General features: G+C 37.1%; 1 protein-coding gene across 1 annotated transcript in view; it reads left to right on the top strand.

Moving 5' to 3' along the window:
- Positions 1-27846, top strand: part of ASPH (aspartate beta-hydroxylase) — a 56690-nt gene that overhangs the window by 10321 nt on the left and 18523 nt on the right. Inside the window, exons 3-9 of the mRNA XM_082288601.1 lie at positions 7757-7842; positions 9893-9979; positions 13052-13202; positions 14232-14368; positions 19699-19797; positions 20468-20557; positions 24055-24192. Of these exons, the coding sequence (XP_082144727.1) occupies positions 13076-13202; positions 14232-14368; positions 19699-19797; positions 20468-20557; positions 24055-24192 (591 nt within the window). The 5' untranslated portion in view covers positions 7757-7842; positions 9893-9979; positions 13052-13075. The remainder of the gene's footprint in view (positions 1-7756; positions 7843-9892; positions 9980-13051; positions 13203-14231; positions 14369-19698; positions 19798-20467; positions 20558-24054; positions 24193-27846) is intronic.

Here is a 27846-nt window from a genome sequence, read left to right as displayed (position 1 = left end):
GGCTGTAAAGACCAGCCTTTATCTTGAATCACTTATACCTTATAAAGTAATTAAAACTGGAGTCCTAATTCCTCGCTGTTTTGCATGTGAGTAATAGCAGATTTAACATCAAGGAAGCTGCCAGGAATCCTCCCTTAACATTATAATAACAATACGAATGAATCAATAGGTGAATAAAAAAATCTAATTACAAGAACCAAACCAAATTTATGAGGTGGTTTGTTAGATAGGGAGTAATGTCTTTCCATCCTCAAGTCCACAGAGAGATTGTAATGTTATTGTCTCTCCATTTCTGAGGAACCAGAAATTTCATTAGAAGACATGTTTAACAAGAAATACTTATGCTAATATGTAATGTGGACTCTCATAATCACAGAGCAGGCCCCTCTCAATTGACTGTAAATCCTACAGCATTAGTTTCCAAACACTGAAGCAAGACTTTTTATCCTGTGTGGAAGGCAACCTTCCCCACAAAACTCCAAGTTAGACCAGCCAGGCTATCAGTCATTGCTCTCAGTGAGCAGACCAGGTTCAAAATGTCAGCTCCAGCACCACAGGTAAGCCTGCCCTCCCACCCCACCAGTTTTCCTAGGCTCTGAACATAAGAAAGGGAGTAGAAGGCTTAGGAAGGGAATCATTAGTACTGAGAGCAAAAGAGGGAGGAGGAGAAAAGGACAGCAAGATTGGGTGGAAAACTGCCTGAGCTAGTCCCAGTTGAGATTTCTGCCTGGCCATGGTTGCACGTCAGCTAACACACTCTCTGTTTGCGGTGTACTTCCTGGCACCTCTGTTGGGTCAGAATAGAATCACAGAATTGTAGAATATCTGCTCCCAATATTTTGCAAGGCACAGGACTGAGATTTGTGTGAAGTATATGGAAGTGCATACTGGTTTTTAGATACAAATGCTAATTGTTCTGGAAGTTTTAATAGCAGCGTGATGTTATCACCTACTTTGCTCAGGAAGAGAACTCTACATGTATCCTTTGATCAGAGGCTCAAAGTGTGCCAGCAACGACAGAACAGTTCATGCTATGTGTTGTGATAAAGATACCCCATCTTTTAAATTACCTTTTCAGGAAACAAGTTGAAGCCTTTACAGTGTAGAAAATACCTTTGCCCACTTAAAAGTTGCGATCTGTTAAAATGCCAAGTGTGTGGTATCTCTCTAGGATAAAAAAAGTGTGTTAATTGTGAAAGATAATCAGGATAGTATTCAATATTTTTGTCCAATTCTGGCTAATGATGTTAACTGTTTTGACATACCAGGCTGGTACCTACTCAGGCAGGTCATCAGTGTTTTCTCTTTTAGGAGAATGAAATTTTCCTTAGCCTGGATGATGGTGTTATATTTCAGGTGAAAATGTGAAATGGAGAGATTTCATACACACAACCCTTCCCACTTCTCTGGAAGCCAGAGAGGATTCATTTACTCCATTATAGAAATAGTATTACTAGTTTTTTGTGACATTTCTGTGAGTTTTTTTCTATTGCTTTGGTCTTAGGGTCATATGTAATCATTTTTTTTGCCATGTACTAGTTATCTCTTTTTGTTTTTTCCTTGTTACTCTGTGTAATTGGTTCAGATGCACTTACTGCTTTAACATAATTGTCTACTTGGCATTTTATACTTATTTCAAACCTTGGGTTATGCTCAGTTACACAGGAATTTACAGACATTTGATCATTTGAGGGTGTTTGTCTAGAATTCTAGAAAAGTTTTAATTCCTTGATTATTACATCTTCAGGCAGCTTTTCACAATAAAAGCTGTCAAGTATCAAGAAATACAATTCTGTGAATAAATCAACAGTTTGCAAAAATATTTTTCTGATGTTATTTGGAGAGTTACTTAAGGTAAAAAGAAGAATATTTACAGAACTTGATTTTTTGAATGTTACTAGCGTTTTAGTTTCACAGAAAAAGCTAATAATGGCAGTGGTAATGGAGATTGCTTTCTATCGCAAGACAGTGTTTCTAATAACTTATGGCTTTTCTGAAATTATAGCACTGAGGTGAAATTTTGCACTGGGAAAAGTTTTGGAGCTTCAATATTTTATTACTGGCATAGGGCTAGGAGGAATCTCAGCTGCTGTGATGACGGGCACTGTGAGCTGCTGTGGGAGTTTCTTTGGTTGTCAAATGAGAGAATGGAAGCTACCAGTGTAATTCCAGTGTTGCCACTAAAGCACATTGACATGTAATAGTATATTACAGAACTTGTAGGACATATGACTAGGTGGGGCCCTAAAGCTTACTTTGTCTCTTTAGTTGACTGAAGGCTTTATCAGCTGTGTGCATTTTTCCTGGCAGATGCTTATACATCTTGTTACTGCAAATTCTCAGTAATTAGAATTCCACAGCTGCCCTCAGCAGCCTGTTCTACTGTGCTTGTTCAGAGATAGTAGTTCCAGATGTTCAAGCCAAATTTTCTGTTATAGCCATTTTGAGCCTTCTCTTCCTTCTCCTGACTATGATGATACAGAAAATAATTTATTCTTTTCATCTCTGTTGCTACACTTTACAGAGCAGTGTGTACCCTCTTCCCATGGCAAACTCTTTATAACTGCCTTTTTACCCTTTGTTTTTGCTTATTGTTGCTCCCCTCCCCACCCCAATTAAAGACAAAATATTTTTAAACCATTTTTCAAGACTGGTTCAATTATGTTTAACAATCCAGTTACTTTTCCTTAATTTTGATGTGATTCTCTTGTGGTCTGAAGAGTATCTCGCAGTGTGCCATTATTATTCAAAAATAATTTCTCTGTCCCTTGTAGAAGTAAGACTGTCACTGCTTTTGGTGATGACAAGGTGCTTTTCAACCTAAAACCAAAATATGCCTCGTATTTTAGTTTTCATATGCCAAAACAGTTATATGAAATATTTCATCAACTTTCATTGGATGATATGACAGGCTATTAAGTTTACTGCACATTTAATATACTATATTGCTACTTCTGAAATATTCTCCTATTTTTTTTTTTTAATTCTGTATCTTAGTAAGTGAGATATGAGATTGCTTGTCATCTCTGGTAATTGTTTATTCTCCGACACAAGAACTAGCATAGAGTTTCTTATAAGACTTCTTCCTAGCTTGCTGCTTTTTCAGTGGAAACTCTTTTCTCTAAGTGAGTCTTCAGGAATCCTATGACAGCAGTCCTAGATAGAATGCCTGTTCTTGCATCCAAGGCTATTATTGAAAATCCTCAGTAGTACTGTTGGAAGTCCACAGTATGATACGTAAAAGGATTATTACCATTTTAATGCTCAACTTGATTTGGACTACAAACCAGCCAAGCAGTTGTGTGATCATGCATGACTTCACTGACATGGTGAAATTTGTCATTGATAAAAAATTACATATATTTTCCTCTGAAAACAGGTAAGCTATCTTCTTTGTATCATTGAATTTAATATATTGGGTCACATCTGCTAAAAGATTATTGCACTAGAAGGAGGCAATGGATAATTTATTAAAATACCCCTGCAGGGAGATAGCAGGCTATCTGGTTAATATAGAGGAATGCTTGATGGTTACTCTGAAAGCTCCCTGGTGAATCCTTTAACGTAGGAATAGAATGGGGGATGAAAATTATTGCTCATTATATAATGTTTACTGTGTTATATTGGTGCCTAGCAGATGAATAATATTTATGTTAACAGCTCCTTTCCAGCTTTTTATGTTGATCTCCTGCTGGTCTAGGGCTGATATATAATTGCACTAAAAATAGGAATACTTTTTTTTGTAATGGAGGGTGGCGGAAAGGTTCTTCCAACACATCACCCAAGATGGATACGAAGGGAAAGATACCGTATCTTTGTGCCACAGACTTGTAAGATTTTTATTTACTTTTTTAATTTACTTTTTTTTTCTGAGCTTTTTTTCGTCTCCTTGTAAACTCAAATGAACTGCAGAGATGGTGTCCCACAGGCAGTGGGAGTTTCTTGGTGGGTGGGAAAGCTTCTTTCCTTTGCCTCAAAGGAACCTCACTGTTGCCATGCTTACTGAGTTTGAGAAGGACCAAATGACTCTGTCTTTCCATGAATGCTGAAAGCTTAGAAGCTGACAAATAGCTGTCCTGTCTCACTGAAATACAGTTCTTGTGTAGCTGGCCAGCCTTAGATCAAGATTTTCATTCATAAGAACTGAGAATTAACATTTCAGTTGCAGTTTATGTTACTTAGAGGACAGAAACTAAACCAAGTGTTTAGTGGCAATATCCAGTTGGAAGCTTCCCAGATACTGTACCCAGAGGAGCTGACATGCCTCAGTTTTCTTGCTAACAGCAAAGGACAGTTTCACATGGCAGCTAAGAGCAAAATGAACCTAAAAAGTCCTCAAGGTCACTTGCTTTCATTGGTTCCTCGTCAGCGATTGAATCATGGACCCAGACCGGCAGGGGATCAAAGGAATGGGCTGCTTTTATACACTTTTCTAAGGCACAGTATTTCGTTATGTGGCGTGACCTATCCCGTGTTGCCACATCAACAACACACTTCCTTCTATGGGGTGGTCACTTGCTGTTCACCCATCCAGCAGCTCCTCTCTGTAGGGCTCTGCCGTGTGACACCTCCTCCCCCCAGGGTTTGGTGGAGACAAGCCTCTCTGTGCCACCATGTGCTCCTTTGTGCTGCCATGTGCTCCTTTGTGCTGCCATGTGCCTCTGCAGGCAGCTTTTACAGCTCACAACCTAATTCTCTCTTGTAATTCCCCATAGTTCCTTGGGCTGATGTTTCTGGGTTCTTCCACTCCTGCTGTTTAGCAAGCCAGGCCTTAGAAATAGCAATGGTTTCTTGAAAAACTGAGCTGGCATATTTTTTAAAAAGAAAAAATCACAAAACCCAACAAGCCTTTTGCACATTATGGATTGTTCTTTTCAGGTCCAATGACATTATGTATGAAACTCCTCACCATACCTGTTGGTCACTGTGGACTGAAGGGTTGGGGTGGAGGGATCCTTGCACTTGTAATAAGAGCTGGTTCTGTGAATTTGACTGAATTTAAGGGGTGTGAACACTTGGAAGATAGCCAGTGCTATGCTCCTTAACCATTACTATTATTAAATGCATGAAAAGGCAGTAAAGACATTGCTTTCCTATGAAATAGAGGACAGTAAAGTAAGACAAAGATAGGAATCAGTGACAGATTGGAAGGCATTTCTCCTACATAATCTATGGGGAATAACCAAAAGACATTAAAAACATCTATATTATTAAGAAAAATGCAGCACATCTCTGTAGTCGATGCAGTTCCATGATAACTACATTCCTTAAGAGCATTACTGTGTGCTCCAGTATAAATGCTGGATTTCAAATCAGGTTACAATAAAAAACTTGGAAGTGTTTAGGGAAGCAAAACCAAGATATTAAACTATGCTATTTGTTAGTTTATCCTGTAAAAGGAGTAAATTCCTAAATGTCAGCCAGTTCTATTTTGGTTTTTTTTTCTTCTTCTTGGTAGCTAATGTCATGGAAAACTACAGTCCCTACTATTATAAGAGGAATCAACAGAGATATAATAATACTAGTGTCTTGCTGCTCTAATACCTTTCTTTTATAAATCTTAATACATTTTTTGTATTTAAAGCTTTATACAACCTTTGTGAATAAATAAATGGAATTTAGTAGGATAGCTTAAATTCTGTTCCCCTCCTGCTCCTGGAAAGCAATAGCATCTATTCAACTGTGCATGCCAATACTTCAGAAGAGTTTAAAAAGTGATGTAAGAACAACTCTTACACAGAGTTGTCCAAGTTCAACATTGAACAGAACAGTAAAAGTCTTAACAGAAAAAACATAAAAAGGTGTTTATTTTTCACTCCATACAGAAGAAGTTCAGACTTATGACATCCTCTAATGAGCAGATGGACTTGCTATTGGTTTAGCATTAGCCAAGGCATTGGTCTCTCTCTGAGGTTTAACACAGATGACGTGATTTATCTGCCTAAAACTCTGTGTATGATCAGAGTCACAGAGAGACCGTGTCATTTAATGAATCACGAGCACAGCTTCCAGTAGCATGTGGTGGCTCTTGTCATTCCTGAAGAGTGCACCTGAGGACCTGGGAAGCAGAATAAAACATGGCTAGTTACAATAACTTGTTATTCAAAATACTTGCTACTGCATTGCAGCAGTCTTGTGATGTTAAAACTGTAGGGTGTTTGCTTTAAACTTTATACATACCATTTACAGCATTCCCTATTGAAATTTCTACAAAGAAAATAGTAATTTTACTTTTTTTCCTGCTATTAATGACTTACTTTCCATAGAGGGGGAAAAAGCAGTAATGTATAATTAAAACAAAAAAGTTGTGCTACTAATTACAGATATACCTAACTAGTAGTGACTTGTGTCAGACAATACGTATTTCCACTACTGGTGTCAGAAAAGGTGGAAACTTCTTTTCTAGTGAAGTGCAAGTGCAGAGTTAAGCTGTAGCAAATGTGGAGGAAACAGTCACCTGCTGTCATATCCTTTCAGTAGCGTACTTGCATTTTTTTAACAACTAGTGTACTTAATGCAACCAAGGAGACATTGTTTAGGAGTAAACTGCTATGAAATAAATGGCTGCTTAAACTGACACCATGTACTTAAATTTGCTTCAAATGCAGTTTACTTTACACAATTTGTTTCATGGCTGGTGTGCCACATACTGCTGCTACTCTACTGCTGTGTGATAGCTTACTAAGCTGTAGAAACTTAATCTCGTAAAGGGGTCTTAACCTGACATTTCAGCGCTGAACTTGTTTTCATCAGGAAGTTCAAGTACTCGACTTTTGGGGTCTCTCCTAACCTGAGTATCTATGATTTCTATGAACTCTTCTAAGCGCAGAATGGGTCAGGTTGGAAGGGACCACAGTGGGTCATCTGGTCCAACCTTCCTGCTCAAGCAAGGTCATCCTACAACACATGGCACAGGATTGTCTCCAGACAGTTCTTGAATATTTCCAGTGAGGGAGACCCCACACCCTCTCTGGGCAATATCTTCCAGTGCTTGGTGACCTGCACAGTAAAGAAGTTCTTCCTCATGTTCAGGTGGAACTTCCCATGCATCAGTTTCTTCCTGTTGCTTCTTGTCCTATTGCTTGGCAGCACTGAGAAGAGCCTGGATCCATCCTCTTGTCACCTACTCTTAAGATATTTATTTATACACGTTATTGAGGTCCCCTCTCAGTCGTCTCTTCTTGAGGCTGAACAGGCCCAGCTCCGTCAGCCTTTCCTCAAAAGAGAGGTGCTCCAGTCCCTTAATCATCTTCATTTTCCTCCACTGGATGCACTCCAGGAGCTCCATGTCTCTCTTGTCCTGAGGAGCCCAGAACTGCACACAGCACTCCAGATGCAGCCTCAGGGATTGCTCTAGGCAAAGAAGTAGATGTATAGAGTCACAACTTTCAGAAATGACTAGTATGCCCTGATGATCAGGTTTTTCATGATACCATATTAATGTGGAAAAATAACAGTTCCCTTTGCTCTTCCACATCAATTGAACCATTTGGGAAAAAAAATCCTTGACTGTAATGTGATGAAAAATGCTTTTTGCTGAACTTAACTGCCAAGTTACTCAATTTGAATGACTGAAGTTTGCTTTTTCATATAGGAGTTTGTGATTGTAATAAGGAAGGAATCAGTTTCTTTTCAGTGCAATTTGAAACTGCCTCACTTGAAAATGATGCACTTTGCCAGCACAGTCCCTAGCTAAGTGTTACTCCAGACAATTGAGATATGAAAGAAGTAATGAACTGTTTGTTAAATCTTCTAGCTAAAAAGAAGAAGCCAAAGCTCTTAAACAAGTTTGATAAGACCATTAAAGCTGAACTAGATGCTGCAGAAAAACTACGTAAAAAAGTAAGTTTTGAATGTTTGACTCAGAACTGTATGCAGTGCACAAAAATGAATAAATTAAAAACTTGGAAAAAGGGAGAATGAATTTTAGATTACTTTGTGTGAAATTAACTTTTTGAAATATTTAGTGCATATTTGTCCTTGAAGTTTAATTTCTGCTGAATAGTTTATCTTAATTTTTTTAAAGCCAGAAGTGTATGTCTGTTCATGTATGTTTGCTCACTGTTAACCTTGAAAATATGTAGCTTAATCACTGAATATCTGCTTTCCACGGATCACATGGAACAGGGTTAGTTCCGTCCTATCAGTGTTGTCCAGTTGACTACTGAAGTCATGTGTTACCAGAGACCTTTGTGTGTGTGTTAGCAGGATCTCTCAGTAAGTGTTCTGATGCCTTGTGAGCATTAGGTGCAGATCATTGAAGAAGGCGTTTCTGTTGAGATTCCGTGTCCTGGGAGTGCCTCTGCTGCTGTACAGCTGCTTAGAGGATGAAACTGATGTTCCTGCTTCTCACCAGTGGCAGCAAGACCTTAACACCAGTCAGTTTGGGTAGTTCTGAATTTAATGACTTGACCGTGAAAAGCAAGCAAAAAACGTCCCAACAGTAAAAAAGCTCTTCAGTCATCTACCCTCATAGCTTCCAATTTTGTACTTCTTTTTGAGTATTTCAGAAAACAAGATCTTTGCAGACATGTCCCTTTTCCAGATGTGAGATTAAATAGTGAAGCAATACTGTGGCTGTTAAAATTGAGAGACTCTTAAGTCTTTTGAATGTAGTTCTTCTTAAAACTCTGATATGTCTCACAGACAGTCCTTGCACATAGAGAACAACTGCAGGGCTTTGTTATAACCTAGATTTGAGGTGGATGAGCAGATATACTACTTTTAGTACAGTACAATAAAAACCAATTTGGTGATTCCAGGTGTAGGATTATTCTTGATTTTCAGGACACACTGTGCAGTTTTGACTTTATAAGGCCATCTATGCAGCCCCAGAGTTTTGGTAGGTCTGTGATGGGACTGGAGGGCTATTGCATAGAGAGCACTAACCTCTGGCTGCTGCTGCTGCTGTTCCTTACTAGAAGCCTTCTTTACAGGTTAGAATACAAAAACAAAAGGAATTTTCATGCTTCTTGCTACTTAAGCAATTGTTAACGAGAAAAAGGTGTAATAGAAATTTTGGCGAGCCTGTAGGGTCAGTTTGTTGACTCTATTCCTGCTGTGTCTCTTGATTAGTTAGATAGTTATGCATGTCATGTAGGAATCAGGATAAATTTAGGAACAAATTAGACATATGTAATATTTACAGATAGCAAGGCAGTTGTGTGTAATAGCCCACTCATATTTATAAAGCTGTAAAGAGGTGAAAGTGGCAGCAAGGTCTATTGCCAAATATTGCCAAGCAGTGCTTAGCACCTGTTTAACAGTGGGGCTGGTTCTTCTCAACTTCTATCTGTACTTGCTAGTCAACATCCATCACGAGATCAACATCCATCATGAGAATACCACAGTTCCATTCGGACTTGTGTGAGATGTCCTCAGGGATGTTGTTCTGCAAAAGACATGGAGGAAATAGCCATACACTATGGATAAGTCTACAGAATTTCCCCTAGAAGAACTGTAGTTATGACACTGTTCATCATGGGAGGTATGCAGAGGGAAATTTTCCACCTATGTCCAGAATTTTCTTCCTATTCTCTATTATATCTGGTCTGGAATTCATTATTAGCAGTAGGATCTTTACATTTTTATATAGACAGGTTATTTTCATCTCAGTGTTTTATCCAGTCAACAAAGGGAAAGTGAGTAAAATAAGAAAAAACAAGCTATTCATTTTAACCATGGAAAGTAGATTATATTGTTTCATAAATAATGACAATGAATTTCTCTTAAATAAGAAGGCAATCCCAACCAAAGTATGAGTGAAAGCTGTTGATTCATTCTGCACTGTTTTGTGTTTGTTCTTTAATTGTGAAACCGATGTGTTATTAGGTCCTGCATCCTTCAGCATTTTTATTAGAGAGAATTGCTGATAAATATCTCTACTTTTCAGGGAAAAGTTGAAGAAGCTCTAAGGGCCTTTGAAGCATTAGTGAATCAATATCCACAGAGTCCTCGAGCAAGATATGGGAAAGCACAGGTACTTGGAAAAAAAGTGATATGTGTTGAAAAAAGCTAAAATAAACATTTTGTTTTATCAATAGAGTTATAAACACCAGTCAGGATTAATTTAGAAATTGATGGAGGTTTCCTAGGTAAAAAAAGAATCACGTGATCTGTCATATTGTATCTCTTTCAGTCAACTATCTTTCCCCAATTACTTTGGCAGCTTTTATGTAACTTCAGTAGCAAGTACTGTAAATAACAACAAGATAAGGTACATCCTGTAGATCTCAGGAGAACTGTCAGGTGAATGGCAAGAGATAAATACCAACTAATGGCCCAGTGCAGGAACAACAGGCAGAACTTAGCTGTTACATGCTCTGTGTTGTAGCTGGTAAATCAACACATCAGTCAGTCTGGGATAAATGCTGCTTTTTGCTCTAGTGGGAATAGAGAAGAGGATTTGGAGTTTTTATAGACAGAGTGTTAAAGAACACAAATTCCTAGGCAAGGTGTCTTAATTGGCTTTACTTGTGGAGTGAGTTATGTTTCAGGTGTTTCCCTTGAGAAAAAAACGAAAATATCCAAAACCCAGAAGGCATCAGAAAATAATCTCTTTATTCATAATACTTTTAGGCTGTGTTGGGATGTCTCAAAAGGGAATAATCTTTGAATTTTCTTAAATAGTAAGATAATCCTGTTGCACTAGGAGTAATAAAAGACTCCTTGAACACATTTTAATCAACATGAACAAAGTGAAGCCCTCATTTAGGAAGGAATGCTGCTGTTAGACAATTGATGAGGGCCTTGGAGTCACAACCAGTGTCCACTTGGTTAATAATAGTCATGCTAAAATCAAAACCGTGATTATTCAAAAATCTGTCACACAAGCACTTGATACACACAGACCAAATTCTTTAGTGTTCTCTGTGGTGAAGGTCTGCTGAACTCTTTGCCTCTTTGCAGTAGGAGACCACTTTGTTCATACATGTGATGGACTTATCTCTGTTAAGTTACACTTTTAATATTTACCATTTTTTACAGATCTACTCATTATATCTAATGGAATATGCTTCCTGCCTCCTCAATGGTTTTATGGGGAAGGGCAGGTCACTGCAGCCAGTTGTGAAGTCTATTCTCATTCAGAATTCCCATCTCAGTGACCCAGCTTCATTTGTCCATTTACAGCAATTTGTAGTCACCCACTACTGCTTTAGTAATCCATGAAAGGTCAATACAGACCAGTATCTGAAGTAATAATGAGATGCACTTTCTGGGAGTATATAAAAACAATGATGATTTCATTTTCTGTAGCCTTTGAAGGTTCATACTAGTCATTTTACTGAACAATCATATTAATATTACCAATGACAATTTTATTGAATCCAGTATGTGTCAGTTCAAGCTGTTTGAAGGAATAGGAAAACCACGGGGTTCAGACAATGACTTATTCTTAAGATTTGCATTGTAACACAGTATTATTTTTAAATTGGTATTTGTGCCAACAAAATTCTTTTAAATTTTCTATTTCTCATCTAAAATTAAAACTGCAGAGAAGGATAAGGTTAAAGGTCTTGAAGGTTAAAGGTAAAGAAGGTCAAGAATTCACCACAAAAGTGTACTTCTCCACTTCTGTGAAGCATGAACCACCATTACACACTAATTTTGTAGATTTGGTTTTTAAAAAGACCTGAAGATTGATTTTTTTTCTGGATCTCTTAATGGCTTTAAAAGGCCAAGAGTTTTCCCAAAATAATCTGCAAATATTTCATTATTGGTGTGTTTTTCAGAAATATGAACAATTCTTTAATTGATGTCTGGATTACACTTGAACCAGATACAATAATACTCTACAGAATTCGTTAACATCTTTACAGCTGAAAAGAGCAACAGATGGGTTTTTAACCTCCGTATATGATTTATACTGGTGAAGTTATGCAGATTTTATGCTGACAATTTTTGCTTCTTTGTTATATATCTTTAATATTCTTTGCCCTGAAATTCCTTTGAAAAAAGGAGAAATAAATTTCCTAGTGAATGTACATCAGAAGAAATAAGTTATATCTTAAAACTGATTTCTGAAGTTGTCTCTGAAAGCTGCTTGATGAACTGTTTGGCTGAATAACCATATTTTTTGGTATTTCCAATACTAAGTTTTAAAGCAACTCAAGGGAAAAATTAAAGGACAGAAGTGCAAAAAGATTTCAGATACTTGCAATAACATACACAGTTAAAGCAATTAACACAGTTGAAGCAATTTCATTTAACGTGTGTGTTTGATGCAACGGTGAGTTTAAATAGAACAAGAGCTCGTGCACCATCATGCTTGTGATGCATCTCCCCTGGCTCTTGTCTTAAGAAAGAACATAAGCCAATAAATATAGGAGTATTTGGGAGGAATGCATTAAACACATGAAAATGCTTGCATTTATATAAACAATTCAAAGTAAGCCTTCAAAAATTCTGCATTTGAGTCATAGTCTTTTTCAGCTATGGAAGCAAATGAACATGCCTTACCACAGGTGAGATCAGTCATAGCTTCTGTTAGATTCACTGAAGCTGTAATCTCACTGTAGAGAGTTCATATATCCTTTGGTCTGCTTCTGAACTTGTTGAACAAGTTTAACTTTTGAAGGAGTTGTAGGGTACATATTCTGCTAACATATACAAGACAAAAGGCAATTCCTAATTCATTTTGCAAGAAAGAATGTAAATAAATTCATGTCAGAATAGATGAAAATGTTTGTTGGTGTGTTTTGATCTGTGTGTTGCTTCCAGAGTGAGGCTTAGTATACAAATAGTCCACAGGCAAAATTTTGCATTTCTTCTGTGTTGTTGAAACAGAGTGCTTCATCTATTTTTGAAAGCAGAAGTTATGAATTCTGCAAATATCAATCAAAAATCTGTGTTAATGTTTGTTTTAGGTGCAAATTTTTTCGTACTTTAAACACTTTGTCAGTAACAAGATTTAATGGTAATTCTAGTGTTCTTTCCCATAAAGCACAACCCATAGTCTAACAGTTGCATAGTTTGCCTGGTAAGAAAACAGTTGTGTTTCAGTCTAACAGGTTATTATGTGTCCTAATAATGGTTTTGTGATTCTTTCTAGTCTGAAGATGACTTAGCTGAGAAAATGAGAAGCAATGAGATGCTGCAACAAGCTATCAACACCTATGATGAGGTGGTTAGTCTGCCAAATGTCCCTTCAGACCTGATAAAACTGAGCTTGAAGCGGGAAGCAGACAGGCAGCAGTTCCTTGGTAAGTTTTGAGGATGGTATAAAAATTACAGAAGTGTGAGCAAGGATTTCAAGAGATCACTAAGGATTTAGAAGTGCCAATTCTATTGAATTTTTAGTAGGACTTGTCTTCCTAGTGTCTTAAATTAAAACCATTTTTACGTTATTTAAATTTTTTCTGGGGAGTTAGTGCCTATAATTTATGATAATAGGGCCTGTAGAAAGCTGCAGCAGATGCTATGAGAAGCTATGGTGAGAGGTCAAAAATTTTTATTGACAGGCAAAGAAGAAACTTTTCTTTTTCTACTGAAGCTGAAGAAAATCAAGAGGACATTACTGGCATAAGCAGAGTAAACATACTCAGAATAAACTTTCAGTAAACATAGAGAAGAATAGAATTGAACACAGGGATAACATCCCCAAGATTTAGGTTTAGATTCTAGTTCTAGACCTCAGTTCTGTGGTGTATGAGAAGTACTGATTAGAATAAGAGGCACAATCAAGAGTTCTGTTCCCATGGGTTGGAATTTTAATATCAAGTTGTTTTGATCTTGCTGTTCCTTAGCAAGACCTCATTTAGGAAGTCAAGGAACATACTTAATTTTCAGCATGTAAAGCATGATAAATTTCCTAATGGAAGTAGAGTAGAACAATTACTTAACACTAGAAATTAATTTAATTAATTAAGGTGAAGTTTATTATTATATGTTTACTTAGTTTTGTCCAGTGCTTTGCTATCTGTGTATGATGGAGCAACCAAAGCTTAAATAATGTTACTTCTGCACTGTGAAGGGTTCTCCACAAGAGGTTGCCATAACACTGCGTGATTGCAGTGATGCCCTGGAATATTCCCGGTACAGCTACACCCCCAGTGACAGGCAGGCAGCTGAATGTGCTCCTGTCTGTACAAGTTTTTCCGGGTTCTCCTTCTTGATCATCAGTGGAAATGGAGCACTTGCCTCTGATTTGTGTTTCCTTAGATGTTGTGTAAACGTCTTGCTACTGTTTCTTATATCTGCATTTGTAATTAAGTCTTGTTCAATCAAATCAGGTCGCATGAGGGGTTCCCTGGTTACTCTACAGAAATTAGTTCAGCTGTTTCCCAGTGAGACTTCATTCAAGAATGACCTTGGTGTTGGTTACCTCTTGATAGGAGATAACAGCAATGCTAAGAAAGTATATGAAGAGGTGAGTTTCCATTCCAGCCAAGGAAAATTTACATTCCTATGTTCATTTGAAAGAATGATTGATTTTAACTTTTTTAGTTGTTAAACACGTCACATGAGATTTTGAAGGGTGAATACAGATACGATTTTGTTTTTCTAGTGCAGTCATCTTCTAATTTTAATTCATATTTTCTGATACTGTCATGCTAAGTTTTTCCTCATTGACAGAGGAATGCAGATTATTTCCATATGCATTATAATAATTGAATCTTTTGCCTTCTGGTAGTCAAGTTTGGAATATATTGACAACACATCTAGATGTGTTGTATGTATTGTGTAATATGTAATGCATACCATAAAAAAAGATACCCAATCTTCAAGACAAGGAAGCAGAAGTAAGCCAGTTTCTCTACAGGAACAGCATCTCTAACCATGTGATCAAGTAGATCAGTACTCAAAAAGATTTTTAACCATAGCTTTTTCATCTTTTTATAGGCAGCTTAAAATCTGTTATTCTTTCATGATGTTTGTAGTGTGGACAATTAATTGGATTTATATTTCTGTCTTATGCTATGGTTATCTGGCTGGGGAAACTTCACTGGCTGGAAAGACCACTCTGCTCCTGTGATCTAGAAACTCTGTTAACATCTGGAAACTGTCTGACAGATGTGGAGTCTGACATCATCGGTAGAGCACAAATTGTCACACCTGACCAGAAATGGTCTTGTCGATGTTGGCACACTTGTGGTGCTTGTGTAGGACAGTCTTGGTAATTGTCTGGTTATGGAGGCTGGGGAGGCATCAGCAGGATTAGTGCCACCTCCTGAGAATAAAGGCTCAGTTTTCCACCCCCACATCTGGGTGTCAGAAGGGATTCTCATCTTTGGTAGTTTCTCAAAGAGAAGGAGGATGTTCAACCATATTCCTGTGTTGGAAGCAGGAGCCAAACACTAGGAATACCATTTTTTTTTCTCAAACTCCTCTGGTAGTCTCAGATGTTGCCAGAATAATGTTTGCTTTGCTACTTTGCCTACCTTTTAGGTCCCTCCATAAAACATTTCTGTCCGATAGTTTTTGACTTGCTGTCAAAAATTCTCAGAGGATGGAAACATTGGCTTTTAAAGATAGAATTTATTAAACAAACCTGCTACTCAAGCTGCAAGGAATTTGAGAAAACAAAAACATATTCCTTTCGGGCAAGATTTTCTTTTGCAATTGTTCAGTGTTTTGCTGCAAATAACATAGTTGTGAGAATTTCTCAATAATCAGAGGGATTTTTATACATGGAGAAAGATCACGAATATGCTGTATAATTACTTTGACACTGAGTTTTTTATACTTCAGAAGAAATATGTAGGGCTCTGATTAAGAACGGATATGCAACTGGTGTGCTTTTAATGTATTGTTTTCCCTTCTTCTCTATCCAGTGTAATTACTCTGTTTTGCAGTTCACTAACACTGAAATAGAATAGAGCATGGTGATGTCTGTCCTTGTAAAAGGTGGACAAGTAATTTTTTTTAAAGGACTTGGATTCATTTTTTTAAAATCATGGCGGGGTTTTTTAAAAAAAACCCATATTTTAGGTGTTGCTCAGGCTGAATTCCAACACAGTAATGTAATTTTCTTGTTGCAATTCAGGATAAGTTTACACTAAGGATTTTAAGAAAGAATACATAGCCAAAGAAACAGGGAGAATCTCTTTGTACCTGCTTTGGTTCCTGGTTCTTCTGAAGGCTTCTTGCATGATTTGGGGCAGATTACTTGGGGGTTACATGGCCTGCTCTGGAGTGCTTTGCTCAGCTGTTGCAATGCATATTTAGAAAGTGCTTGGCGTATGGTTTTGAGCTCCTACCATAGGTGCTCAGGTTCTCTGCATGGTAGAGAAGGGCAAACTGAATAGTGGTTCTGCAGGCCTCAAGGAGATTTCTTGCTCTTCCCATGATTTTTGAAAAAACTAGGAAAATTCTGAAGTGTGACTAAGTCCTCCTCACATGTGTAATCTTTTGATAGAAAAATGTTAAGAGAGCACAGACAAGAGCATGAACTCAGTGCTGCAAAGTAGATACCTCCAATATTTATGAATCCTGGGTTTGTTTACCACTGTAAGGATGTTCATGCATTTTATTCAAGTGTTCTTTAATGCAGAAAGCACAGGCATCTTAGAGTTCAGGACCTCAAGAGTCTCAGCTTTTTGTTGATACCCCTCTAGTCTTATTCATGGTTGTCTAACTTCCTGTGTATGTGGTACTTGTTTCTGCTGCTCAGGTAAATTCCCAAGCAGTTAAACACTCTTCTCTGTGGCGGAAATTAAACTCCAAATTTCCCATTTCCTGGGAATCTGCAAAAGGTACCTTCACTTGCTGCTGTAACATTTCAATCTCAGTTCAGTGTTACTGATCTGTGTTAAGCATGGACTGAGCGCATGCAACCAGATGAACCCTTCACAGGCACTGTTCCCTACCTGGGATCACAGTACATACCAGTTCAGACCAGACTAACCCTAGCTTGCATCATCTCCAAGGAATTGAATAGAAGCCCAGGGAATCCTAGTGGATAAAACTTTCTGCTTTTGCTTTACATTTAATAACCAGTTTATGTATTTTCTAGTCAATTCCTGTTTTTCTTTCCAAATTTGTTACATCTTAGCAGCTTATTTTAAAAGTCTTTAATGTATATTTCTTCTTTTATGTGTATAAACACTGAGCTTCAGACCAAGAGAGTTTTTTGCTTCCAACTGTAGTGTGGTACAGTATAACTTGCCTAAAATACACTTTTCTAGATTGTGTTTGCCAGAATTTTTGCTGAACCACAGATGGAAAATGGTGCCCAACTGGAGAGGATTTCAGTTTTGCCTCTAATATTAAATAATTTTCTTTTGAATATTGCACTTAGGGAAATGGACATAATGTTAAGGGTAATCCTAGTAGAATTCAGAGCTATTTGTATTTTCGAAGAAAACATAACTTTAAAAGTAGTCCTGGTAGAATTCAGAACTCTTTTTGGTTCAAACATCTACAGATTATAAAAAAATACAGCGAAAGAGAGCTTTGTAAGACTGGTTACTCAGCTGATGGCACTTCTTCTGCCTCCATGCTGAGCCATGTGTGCATGGTTCAGTGCAGCATTATACAGCACGTGTAAGCCAGCTCTGATTGAGCTATCTCAGGTACCAAAACCAGAATATCCACATTAGCACAGTACTCTGCCCTGGCTAATTAGCCACTGATAGCCCCAGAGGTTAATTTCTATATTCATGATTAATATTTAATGGGCTATGAGCAGTTTAGTAAAACTTATTTCTAAACATAATTAATATTGCATGCAGCAACAGCAACAGAGTAATACAATTTACATTAAATACTTCCAGTGTAATTTCTGCTGATTGTATCTCTTCGCTTCTCTTTAGGGGCTCTGAATGTAGATCATTCCTTAATGCAACTCGGCATAGTTTAAATGAACCGTAATACAGAAAATTCTATTCTGTCTTAATTAATCAGATAGCTTTATCCTATAGTTAAGGAAACTGTAACAAAATTATGTGGCTAATAAATATTTCTGTCAGTCATTTCATTTCACCCTGCAGGTACAGATTCTTGGATCAAAACAATTATACACAGAATGCTGTAGTCAAAAGGCATAAGATGCAGAAGGTGGTAGTGTATTCTTACACTAGGGATCACTGCTCATCCTTACTGTGGTACTTTTTCCTAATAATATCTCATACTATGGACTTCGGATAAATTCTCAAATTGTTTGTTCCTTCATAATAACTCTTTTCTGTGAAAAGAAGTGAAATGCTGCTGGTTTTAACTCATAATATTTTATGCTTTCATTGTTGTGATTTTTGGTTTTGCTTGGATGTAGTTGGTGTGCATAAGATTTGAGAAAAGAGAGAAATTGGTCCAGAGAACTTCTTATGATGTTTCTTGTAATTTTTTGATTGAAAAATTATGTCAGACAGTGACTGGAAAAGGCAGAGGTAAAATAATGTATGCGGGCATTTTATCCATGGCATAAGTTTAGTAGCTTCAGAAATGGATTTAGGCAAGGGAAAATGCTCATCTGTCTGTTGTTTTGTATTCAGCAGCTGTCTAGACATTGAGTGGGTATCAGCCTCTGTAATTCCACTGGCTGCCACGTTCCTGTGATGATCCTCACAGACTAAGGGTCTAACCTGATAAGGCTGTCCACCCTTATTTTAAGAAGAGGAGAGGTGTAAAAACAGATTAACTTGACCATGTAATTGATATTGCATAGAGCTGCAAATTATATTGAATATCTACATAATAGAAGTGCAGAGCTGAAAAGTAGATCAAGACATTCTCTCTGATTTCCCCTTGGCTGAGGCAGACCAAATGCACTTAAATTATCTGGCTGGTGTTGAGGGTGCATGTTTCAGAATTCAGGTTGGCCAGCTTCACACCTCCTTCCCCTGAAACACTGCCCATACACTGCTCCTTTCCTACAGCCGTCCTTGTACTCACAAATCTTTCTCTTGCACAGTCCTCCTGAAATATCCGTCTCTGTACACTTACCCATGAGCTTTCCTAATCTGCAAAATTAAGCCAGTTTCTAACTCAGATAGTATCTGAATCTTGTTGAGGGTACAAAATCTTTTTGCTGAATTTACTGCTTGATCTTGGTCAGATTGCAGTACACAACTATACAAGAATAATTTATCCATCACCTTCTAGTGTGAAAGCACGTTGAGTCACTACTGCAGTAGATTTCTTACTACCTTCTTTCTCATGGCCAGAAAAGTGCACATTGTTCCAGAGAGTGCTCCAGTTTACCACTGTGCTGAGAGTGCCCTTGGTGTTCCAGGGTTTGCACATCCCCGTCACAAGATGCTGGCGTTACTTTACAGCTTCTTTCTAAACTGTAGTCACTATGCTTCACATATTTTCTCTTGCAAAAACTAGTTTGCCACCAGTGGAAACCTACCTAATTTAAAACTGTTTCAGGTATGTTTCTGCTGCAGACTTTTTCGAGAATAGCTGCTTTCCTTCAGATTAGTCAAACCTGGAATAAGTAACTCGAGTGTTAATGGTGGGTTTAATTCTGTAATGTAGCGTGCTGTACCTCAAGAGAGAAGTATAGAAAAGGATGAACAACTGAAAAACAAAGCAGCTCCTGTTGAAATAATTTTATTTCTGAGGCTTCAAAGTTTGGCTTGTCTGGAGAAAGGACAAAAGTGAATGAGGAAAAGAAAGTAAAGACAAGCCAAGGGTTTCCCTGAGAGTCAGTAAAGGAAGAAAATATCATTGTGTTACTAACTAGTAGTATGTACACAGGTTTGTTAATTTGCATAGATTCATACAGGTGTATTTAATTCATTTGCTCTCAAACAGGTTCTAAGACTGGCTCCAAATGATGGCTTTGCCAAAGTACATTATGGCTTCATCCTGAAGGCAGAAAACAAGATAGCAGAGAGCATACCTTATCTACAGGTACTTTCTTACCCACAGTAAATTTTTTACCAGCAAAAAGTGGAATTGGAATGTATAAAATGTGTACTAATTACAAATCACTGCTTAAGCTATTTGTTGGAGTTATACTGGTGTATCACTGCTTATGAACTGGAACAGATTTGTACATTGAAACTTGTCAATTCTTAAACATTGAGTATTTGTTTTATTAATGGTTAACCTGAAGTGCAGAGCTGTGAACCTCGAATTTTTGGGGGGTTGCTCGTATGCTGCAAACATAAGGTTCTTGAAAGATCCAGAGAAGGCTTAGGTATACTTCTGAATGGGAAGAAATACTACAAAATAAAACCTTGATCCAGCTTTATAAAATGCTTGTGTATATGTTTATAGGGCCAGGGGCAAGTATCCATCTCTGAATATGCCTCTGTTTTGGAGGGACTGAGGGGAGAGGCTGTGGAATTTGGAAAGCTGGTAACATTTCTCAGTGACTTTTTGCTGACATACTGTATTCATTCAGCTTAAGTTCCAGGTTACCATGGTGGTTACATTTTCTACCTAATTTCATTGCCTGTCTCTTGCATAGAATTGACAGCCTATTTGACAGCCCACAACCATCAAATGAATTCTTTTAGAAGTCATATTGGAGTTCATGTACTTTTCATTTTTATTTATTTATGTACTTAATTTTTAGGAAGGACTAGAGTCTGGTGACCCTGGCACAGATGATGGACGTTTTTATTTTCATCTGGGTGATGCCTTACAGAGAATGGGAGACAAAGAGGTACATATTTAATATGTTCTTGCTTTAAAATCGAAATCTCTGAGGGACTGTGGAATCCAGAAAAACCTTTAATAATGGGTTTAGTATTGAAAACATGAATAGTCCTATTGCAACAAAAATCTAGAATATGTGTGTAGATGTCAAAATGATCAACAGCAAAAAATCTGTCGTTAGCATTACAATACAATCTCTCAGTACCCCTTGCTTTACATTTAACTTAAACTGTCGAAGCTGGCATAGGGCAGCTTGAAACAAGGGATTTAAAATTTACAAGAATTTTAAATGTTTCTAGAATCTGTTTTCTGCTTATATCACTTACAATACAGATTTTAATGAGAGTTAAAAGAATCAGTTACGTGTATGTTACTGTATAGAAGTTCTCGTATAACAGTATTTTGTAAATCTTTCTTTCTTTCCAAGGAAAAAGCATTAATGAGTATGTGATAAAAGAGGATCATGAGAAGACTGAATGTGGAGGCTGAGTTACAAAATTTTTTCAATAACTGAATTAGCAAAATCAGTTAGGAAAACAGAAATTTGTATTATGTATTTTGAGTGTCCAACAAAAACAAACATATGACACTGGAAGCCATAAGAGTTTCTAGTTTGTTTATTTGAAATCAAATTATACTTAAAAGCTAAGTTTTAATATGTGAATTAACACTACTCTCATGGTAGGGGAGCAAAGGGCCTTTTTTGAAGACACTGACTAGTAATGAACTTTAATACGGGCATGAATTTAAAAACAACACCAAAAAAAAACCCCAATCCATTCTAATTCCTAGGTGAGAAATATGAAAAAAATAAGCATTAAAAAACAGAGTAGAAATAGCCATGAAAATCACTGCTTTTTAATTACTTACCTAGTAATGGCTGCAATATTAATACCTAAAAAACTGTAAAAAAATGTCGAGCTCTTTAGTACTGTGGCCCAGTCAGTAGGTGGTTCTCCAGGATGAACTGTAGACAAGTGGGCTGTGCTGAAGCCTCTGTAGATGATTTTTCTCAAGGCTAGTTCATGAGGTTAACTTTTTTTTAATAATTCATGGAGCTTTTATTACAATCTTTTATACATACAGTAGATCTAGAACATGGAGATGTAATATTTAAATTTAACGTTAGATTGCCTTCCCTGCAATACTATTCCAATAAGATTTTTTTTTTAATTGCTCATTTTTAAGTGAGAATTAGTTGTCCTCATTTTACTTAGAAACACATGTATACATCACAGACATACGCAGAGTCTGCTTTCACACTCTCTCTATCTAACTCTGTCTCCTTCTCTCAAGTCCCTGTACATTTCCATGGGACATTCTGGGTTGAGTTGCTGAGCCTAGAACATCCCTTTGCAGTATTTGACTAAAGATACCGCACAGATGTAATTAATGTGCATCATCTCTAACCCCAGGATAATTATGTGTTAGTGTTTATGGAGTTAATGGCCAAATCTGCTGTAGTAAAAGTTTAATTAATCACAAATGAACTTCTTGGGATAGAGGAGACTTCTAAATTTATCAGTGGAAAGTCCATTGTTCAGCTAAGTTTTTCTCACTGACCTTGCTAGACTTGCTGAATTTCAAGATTTAATCAAGGAAACAGATCAATATTTAAGTTACATGTGAAATTGCTATCACTGAAGGTTTGTTGAAGGGAGATATTCATCTATTAGAGCTAAATTAGGAGTTATGAATGTGGCCTTGGGAAGTGTTAGGGAAACAGTATTGAGTATGCCCTTTCCAACTATAATTTGATAAAATGCCAAATTGGCTTAAGAAAAGATAAATTAAAACCGTGGGAGTTATTACAGAACAAAGAAATCTTCACACATGCTATATAAACTGAGTGCATCTGAAACAATTTTTGTCCTGGAAAAGAGAGCTACACTGTTGTAGCCCTCCTGAATAATACCATGTTCCACTGCCAAGACCTACATGAGAAAAGAAATGTTTCTTACAGAGCCTTGGGAATGGAAAAGATGAGTGAGGCAGCCTAACCCTACTCCGTCCTGGTAAAGGCAACTTCCTTAGCACAATTCTTCTAATAAATAAAGATTAACTGTATTATACATCGTGATTATAGCTGATGTATCTTAAAAAGCAGCAACAGTCATACTCACCACTCAGTGGCTGAAACAAGTAATTCATTCCCCTTATCATTTGGGCTAACTGCAGACATTGCAAATGAATGCAGGCAGTCAGCATGAACAATCTATTGGTATCTCACTGATATTACAACTTTGGGGAACAAATGTTATAAATCACAATGCTTCCATTTCAGAGGATTAACCAAGATTACAACAAAATCTAAAGATATACTGTGTATTACCCAGAGGTAATACACAGTATTTTTTTGACCCATGCACAATTTTACTGAGCTTCTCTAGGGAGAAAAAGATGACAGTTTATATATGATCTGATGTTATTCTGCTCATCCACACTACTTTTGTGTACTTCAAATAAATACTGTAAGGCAACATTGTATTGCAGAATTTCCTCCATACTTTGGGAGAGTTATAAACATCAGAGCACCACATTTTTTAAAAACTTGAAGAAAATTTTCAGTCTCTCAATGAGGACTTTGGCCAGTTTCTGTTCAAGGTGGAGATTGCTGCCTGCTTCAGTCCCTCTGCTCTGGAATTCTTATGCTCCTCTTTCCCTATTGGCTGTCCTGTTGTTTTTTCTTTTTCTTTTTTTTTTTTTTTTAGTTTGTGGTGGCTTGGGGGATTTGTTTGTTTGTTTGGGGATTTTTTTTTATTATTCTGTTGTCTGAAATATTGCAGCTGTAGCAGCAATGGACAGGAAGGAGGCAGCCCTGTATAAGCTTCTCTGCATGTGGTTTGTCACAGTACTACAAATGCTGGATCTTTTCTTTCCAAGCATCTCATTTTCTTTCCTTGCAGGACCTTGTTTTGCTGCAATGCAGGGGTAAAACAAGTTGTATAAAGTGAGAGTAAAGACAAGCAAAGGTCGAATATTACCTTCAATAGGTTTCTATCATGTGATCAGTTCTGGTGTGGCAACAAATATTTGAAGAAACTCAAGTGCACATAGGTATTAGATAACTAACAGTTTAGATCCACAGTCATCAGGGTTTTCATCATCACAGCATCTCCATTGGCAGCAGAAGACAGTCATCTTTAATTTGTAGGTAGAAGGTTGAAACAGAGAAAATGAGGTTGACCAAGATGAAAAATAATTGGATCTTCTAAGTCCAAGGACAGGGCATGAATTACTGGCCCATATTTGATGTGAATGGTTGTGAGATTATTCTGCTTTGTTACTGTTGGATTGGACTCACTTGGCCAACTGATCTATTTTGTTATTTGGGGTTTATTTGTTTGTTTGCAGGGTTTTTTTTCCTTAAGGTATTCTTTGGTACATTTTATTGAAAGAATAACATCCAAAGAGAGAGTCTGCTACCTTGCCAGAAAGTGTTACTTTTTTCCTGTAGGAGCTTGGCTGATATGAATTTGGTTGTTAACAACTACCATATTTTAGGCATACAAGTGGTATGAACTTGGATACCAAAGAGGTCACTTTGCATCAGTTTGGCAGCGCTCCCTCTACAATGTCAAGGGACTGAAAGCTCAGCCTTGGTGGACAGCAAGGGAAACCGGATATACAGAACTGGTGAAGGTAAGGCTTTGTTATACTTCCATTTTTATTACAATTTCAACCATAATCTAAGTTATTAGGCAGAGAAAGTACTAATCAATAAGGTCAGAACTACTGACTCTGAATTCCAGACACCACTGTCAGACTGAGCACAAGACTTGAGTAAGATACTATAAAATAACCTCAGACATTTTCAAATTTGAAAATGGGGACAGGATGGCTGAAATGATTAATAAATACTAAATTTACATGATAGAAAAATATAACATTTCAAGTGGAAAATGATAGCACACTTGGGTAATGTCCGGAACACCCATTGTGAATTTTTAATTAGTCAGGAAAGGCTGTGCTTTTGAGCCCTTGTGTAATATTTAGTGACTTTGGAAGCTTTTAATTGCATAATAGAAAAATGTATAGATTTCCAGTGATGCATTTAACAAAAAATAATAACACAGAATTAAATTCTTTAAAAGGTTTTTTATTTATTTCATGCAAGGCAATTAGTGTGGTTATTGTTCATAACAACAGCTTTTATTTCCAAAATTGCATTATTTTTATTAATTTATTATAATTCTAATAATAATTCCTAAACACATGAAAAATTAGGGAGAGCTTTTTTTCCCCTGTATATTTCAATTATTGGTGTGTGCTTTAGAGAAACCCATTATGGGTAAATAGTTTAAACCCAAAAATGCATATTTGTAAGGGACAAATTCCTTCAGAGTGATTGTTTCTTTATACTTAGTTACATAGCATGTTGTAAAAGAACCACTATGAAAGGATGATTTTATTTAAAAAAAATAAAAGTAGTATAAAAAGGAAGATTGCTCTTTGTTGTGGTTTTGATGGCAACGTAAATAAGGCTAGAAATTCAGATTAAATTGTGATTCGCCAATGAAATCTCAGCCACACCAAAAAGCAGGGAGCTTTATGGACTAGCACATAAAATATACGAATATTGAATTAATTCTTGAGGTATGTGTGGGAATGGATGCTTCTTGCCATAACAGATATAGAGAAACGGGGAACTTCTTAACATGTTTATGTCAAACAAAAGGGAAACATACATATTATTTGATTGGTGTTTTAGAGCTACATTCAGTGTTGTTTTACAGTTTCTTGCACATAAACCTTTAAATTCCTATGTCACAGAAGGTAATGATCCATTCACCCTCAGCATGAGTCAGCTTTGAAGAGTGAAATAATTCAGCTGATGTTATAAACCAGCCAAAGCTCCACTTTGAAGGGTTTTTTTTCAGATGACTCTGGCCATATATGGAGGCCTTGGTTTGGATCAGCATCTTGAGTGGCTCCTAGAAGAGCCACTCAGAAAACCAGCAAGGATAGAAATTCTCCCCTGAACTCCACAGTACAATGCCCCTCTGGAATTCAGTAACACCTCTTCATTCCAATCACTTGGTGGTATATGTTTTAGCTGTTTTATTAGCAATGTGTCAGTGAATCTAGATTAAATTGTGACTGGTAATTTACTTGCACAGGTGTAATAATTTGGGAGTGGTAAGGTTTACATTCTTCAAGATAACACTCACAGTTTAAAGTATAAAGCCAGAATGTAGTTATATGCATCAGGACAATTGTCTTGTTGGTTTTTTGTAACTCAAGAAAGTACTTGAAGTTTTGAAAGAAAGCAGGTTTGATTCTAGTAACATACAATGCTGCAAGCAAGACTAGAAATAGTATTCTTCAGGAAGTGGCAAAAAATTATTGATGGCATTAGTTTTACTAATTTCTGAAGTATTCCAACTTCTGTACATGGTTTAGTTAAAAAAAAAAAATTATTTCCCCTTCTCACAGAGCAAAAACCAATCAACATTTATTTCCTACTGCTTCATTTCATCACATTCCTCTTACATCTATGTGGGAAATGCTTCCAGATCACAGTGGTAGAATTCAATATGGATAATATGCTGTACACAGCACTGGAGGCCCTGACCCTCTCTCTTGAGTTTCACTGCTTGTTAAATGGGAATGAACTATTTTCAATAACTTGGTAGCTTAATAATGCAAACTGAGCATTTATTTGTGGCTGAGGCAGTAGTAAAGCTGAACTCTCTTTGGTTCATTCCATTAACCAGCACAGCTGTGGTCAGTGGCATCTTATAGCACAGACCTGGCTTGATTTTCTTACAAAGGGTCATCTAGTTTCTTGGGCCTAGAGATGGAGATGTGAATTTTGACAGTGCCTTGCTTTTTCCACTGAAAGCCAAAAGAGAAAATTGCCTTTTTTCAGTATTCTCAGTTTGATAACTTCCTTTTGCACATGCAGGGATGAGGTTAGGAAAGTCAAAGCTCTCCTGGTGCTGAATCTGGAGTTGGAATTGAAGGGTAACAAGAGAGATTCCTACAAATACCTTATCAACAAAAGGAATCCTAAGAAAAACATGACCAGCCGCCTTTTGGGGGGCATTCAGCTCAATTAGCTATAGTCATACAGACTTGGGACATACTGTCCATGCTAGTGGCCTTGTTTACAAGAAAAAAGGGGTGTTTCCACAGGATGATTCATTTTTACCTTGTTAAATAACTGTCTAAGCATGGCATGTCTCCTTTCCTGGTGTTAACTTTCCTACCACTTTACTTAAAAAATGGGGCCTGCTGCTTAACTTCCTGATGGGTAAGGTTAAGAAAAAACAATCTCATACTTTATCTATTTTAATATTACCTGCTTGGTAATATTACCTGCTTGGTTGTCTTAAGGAAGAGGGTTTTAGGCTGGGTTTATTTTGCAGGGAAGGGAAGACTGAGAGTATCTCAGTAACACTAATCAGGACATGGTACATCTTAATTAGTGGAACTGTGCTGAAGGGAAGTGGATTTTTGAATCTCTCTGCAGCTCATTGAGGCTTAATGTTTTTGCTTGAAAGAATAGGAAGAGGCACCTGATTTCTCAGGGAGAAGAAAATATAAACTTTTATATTTGGAAGAGTGTGGTGAGTGATTTATGTAGAGATGTTCTGCTAATGTTTCTGATTTACAGTATTTTAGGCCTTTGGATCTGGGAATTCAAGAAACTGTCTTTCTCTTTTGATCTCAGCTGAAAGGAATCCATACTTTCATCTTTGAAAACCAGTCCTTTTCCCTTGGGACAATTAGCTTTCCTCAGCCAGTCCTACTGAGTCATTGCATCTTTCTCCAGTACCTTCTGTAGAACCTCAGTCATAGCATTATTCTATTCTGGTGATCATTTGAAAAATAATAAAAGAAATAGAATGGTGTTGGATCCTAGAGACTTTTCACTGGTCTGAAATTAATACATAGGCAATGACTTAAGTAACTTTGTCCTCTCTGCATATTGTGTCCTCTCACTTTTGGAAAGGACCCAGAGGATGCTTTGCCAATAATTTACTCCAGTGAATAGGTGATTGATTAAAGTAGATCTTGTGTTGTTGGTTTTCTCTGATGGCTTAGATTTTATTAATTAAAGTTCCAAGTGCAGCAAGAAAAGTGCAGAAAGACAATGAAGGTATTGGCAACAGTACATATATTTATAGCTTTCCATAGGCTGACAGTTGGGCCTTAATGGATTAAGTAATAATAGCTAAACATTCATAGTTAAGGGAGAATTTAAATTGAAATGTGTATTTAAAGTGTGGTTGGATGCTTTAAGGGGAGACTTGTGTTGAAAGGATGCATACAAGTGCTGATGTTTAAGCA

This window comes from Coloeus monedula (genome assembly GCF_965178545.1).
Source record: "Coloeus monedula genome assembly, chromosome: 1".
Lineage (NCBI taxonomy): Eukaryota > Metazoa > Chordata > Aves > Passeriformes > Corvidae > Coloeus > Coloeus monedula.
Note: the sequence above shows the minus strand (reverse complement) of the source record. Positions and strands in the feature narration are given on the sequence as shown.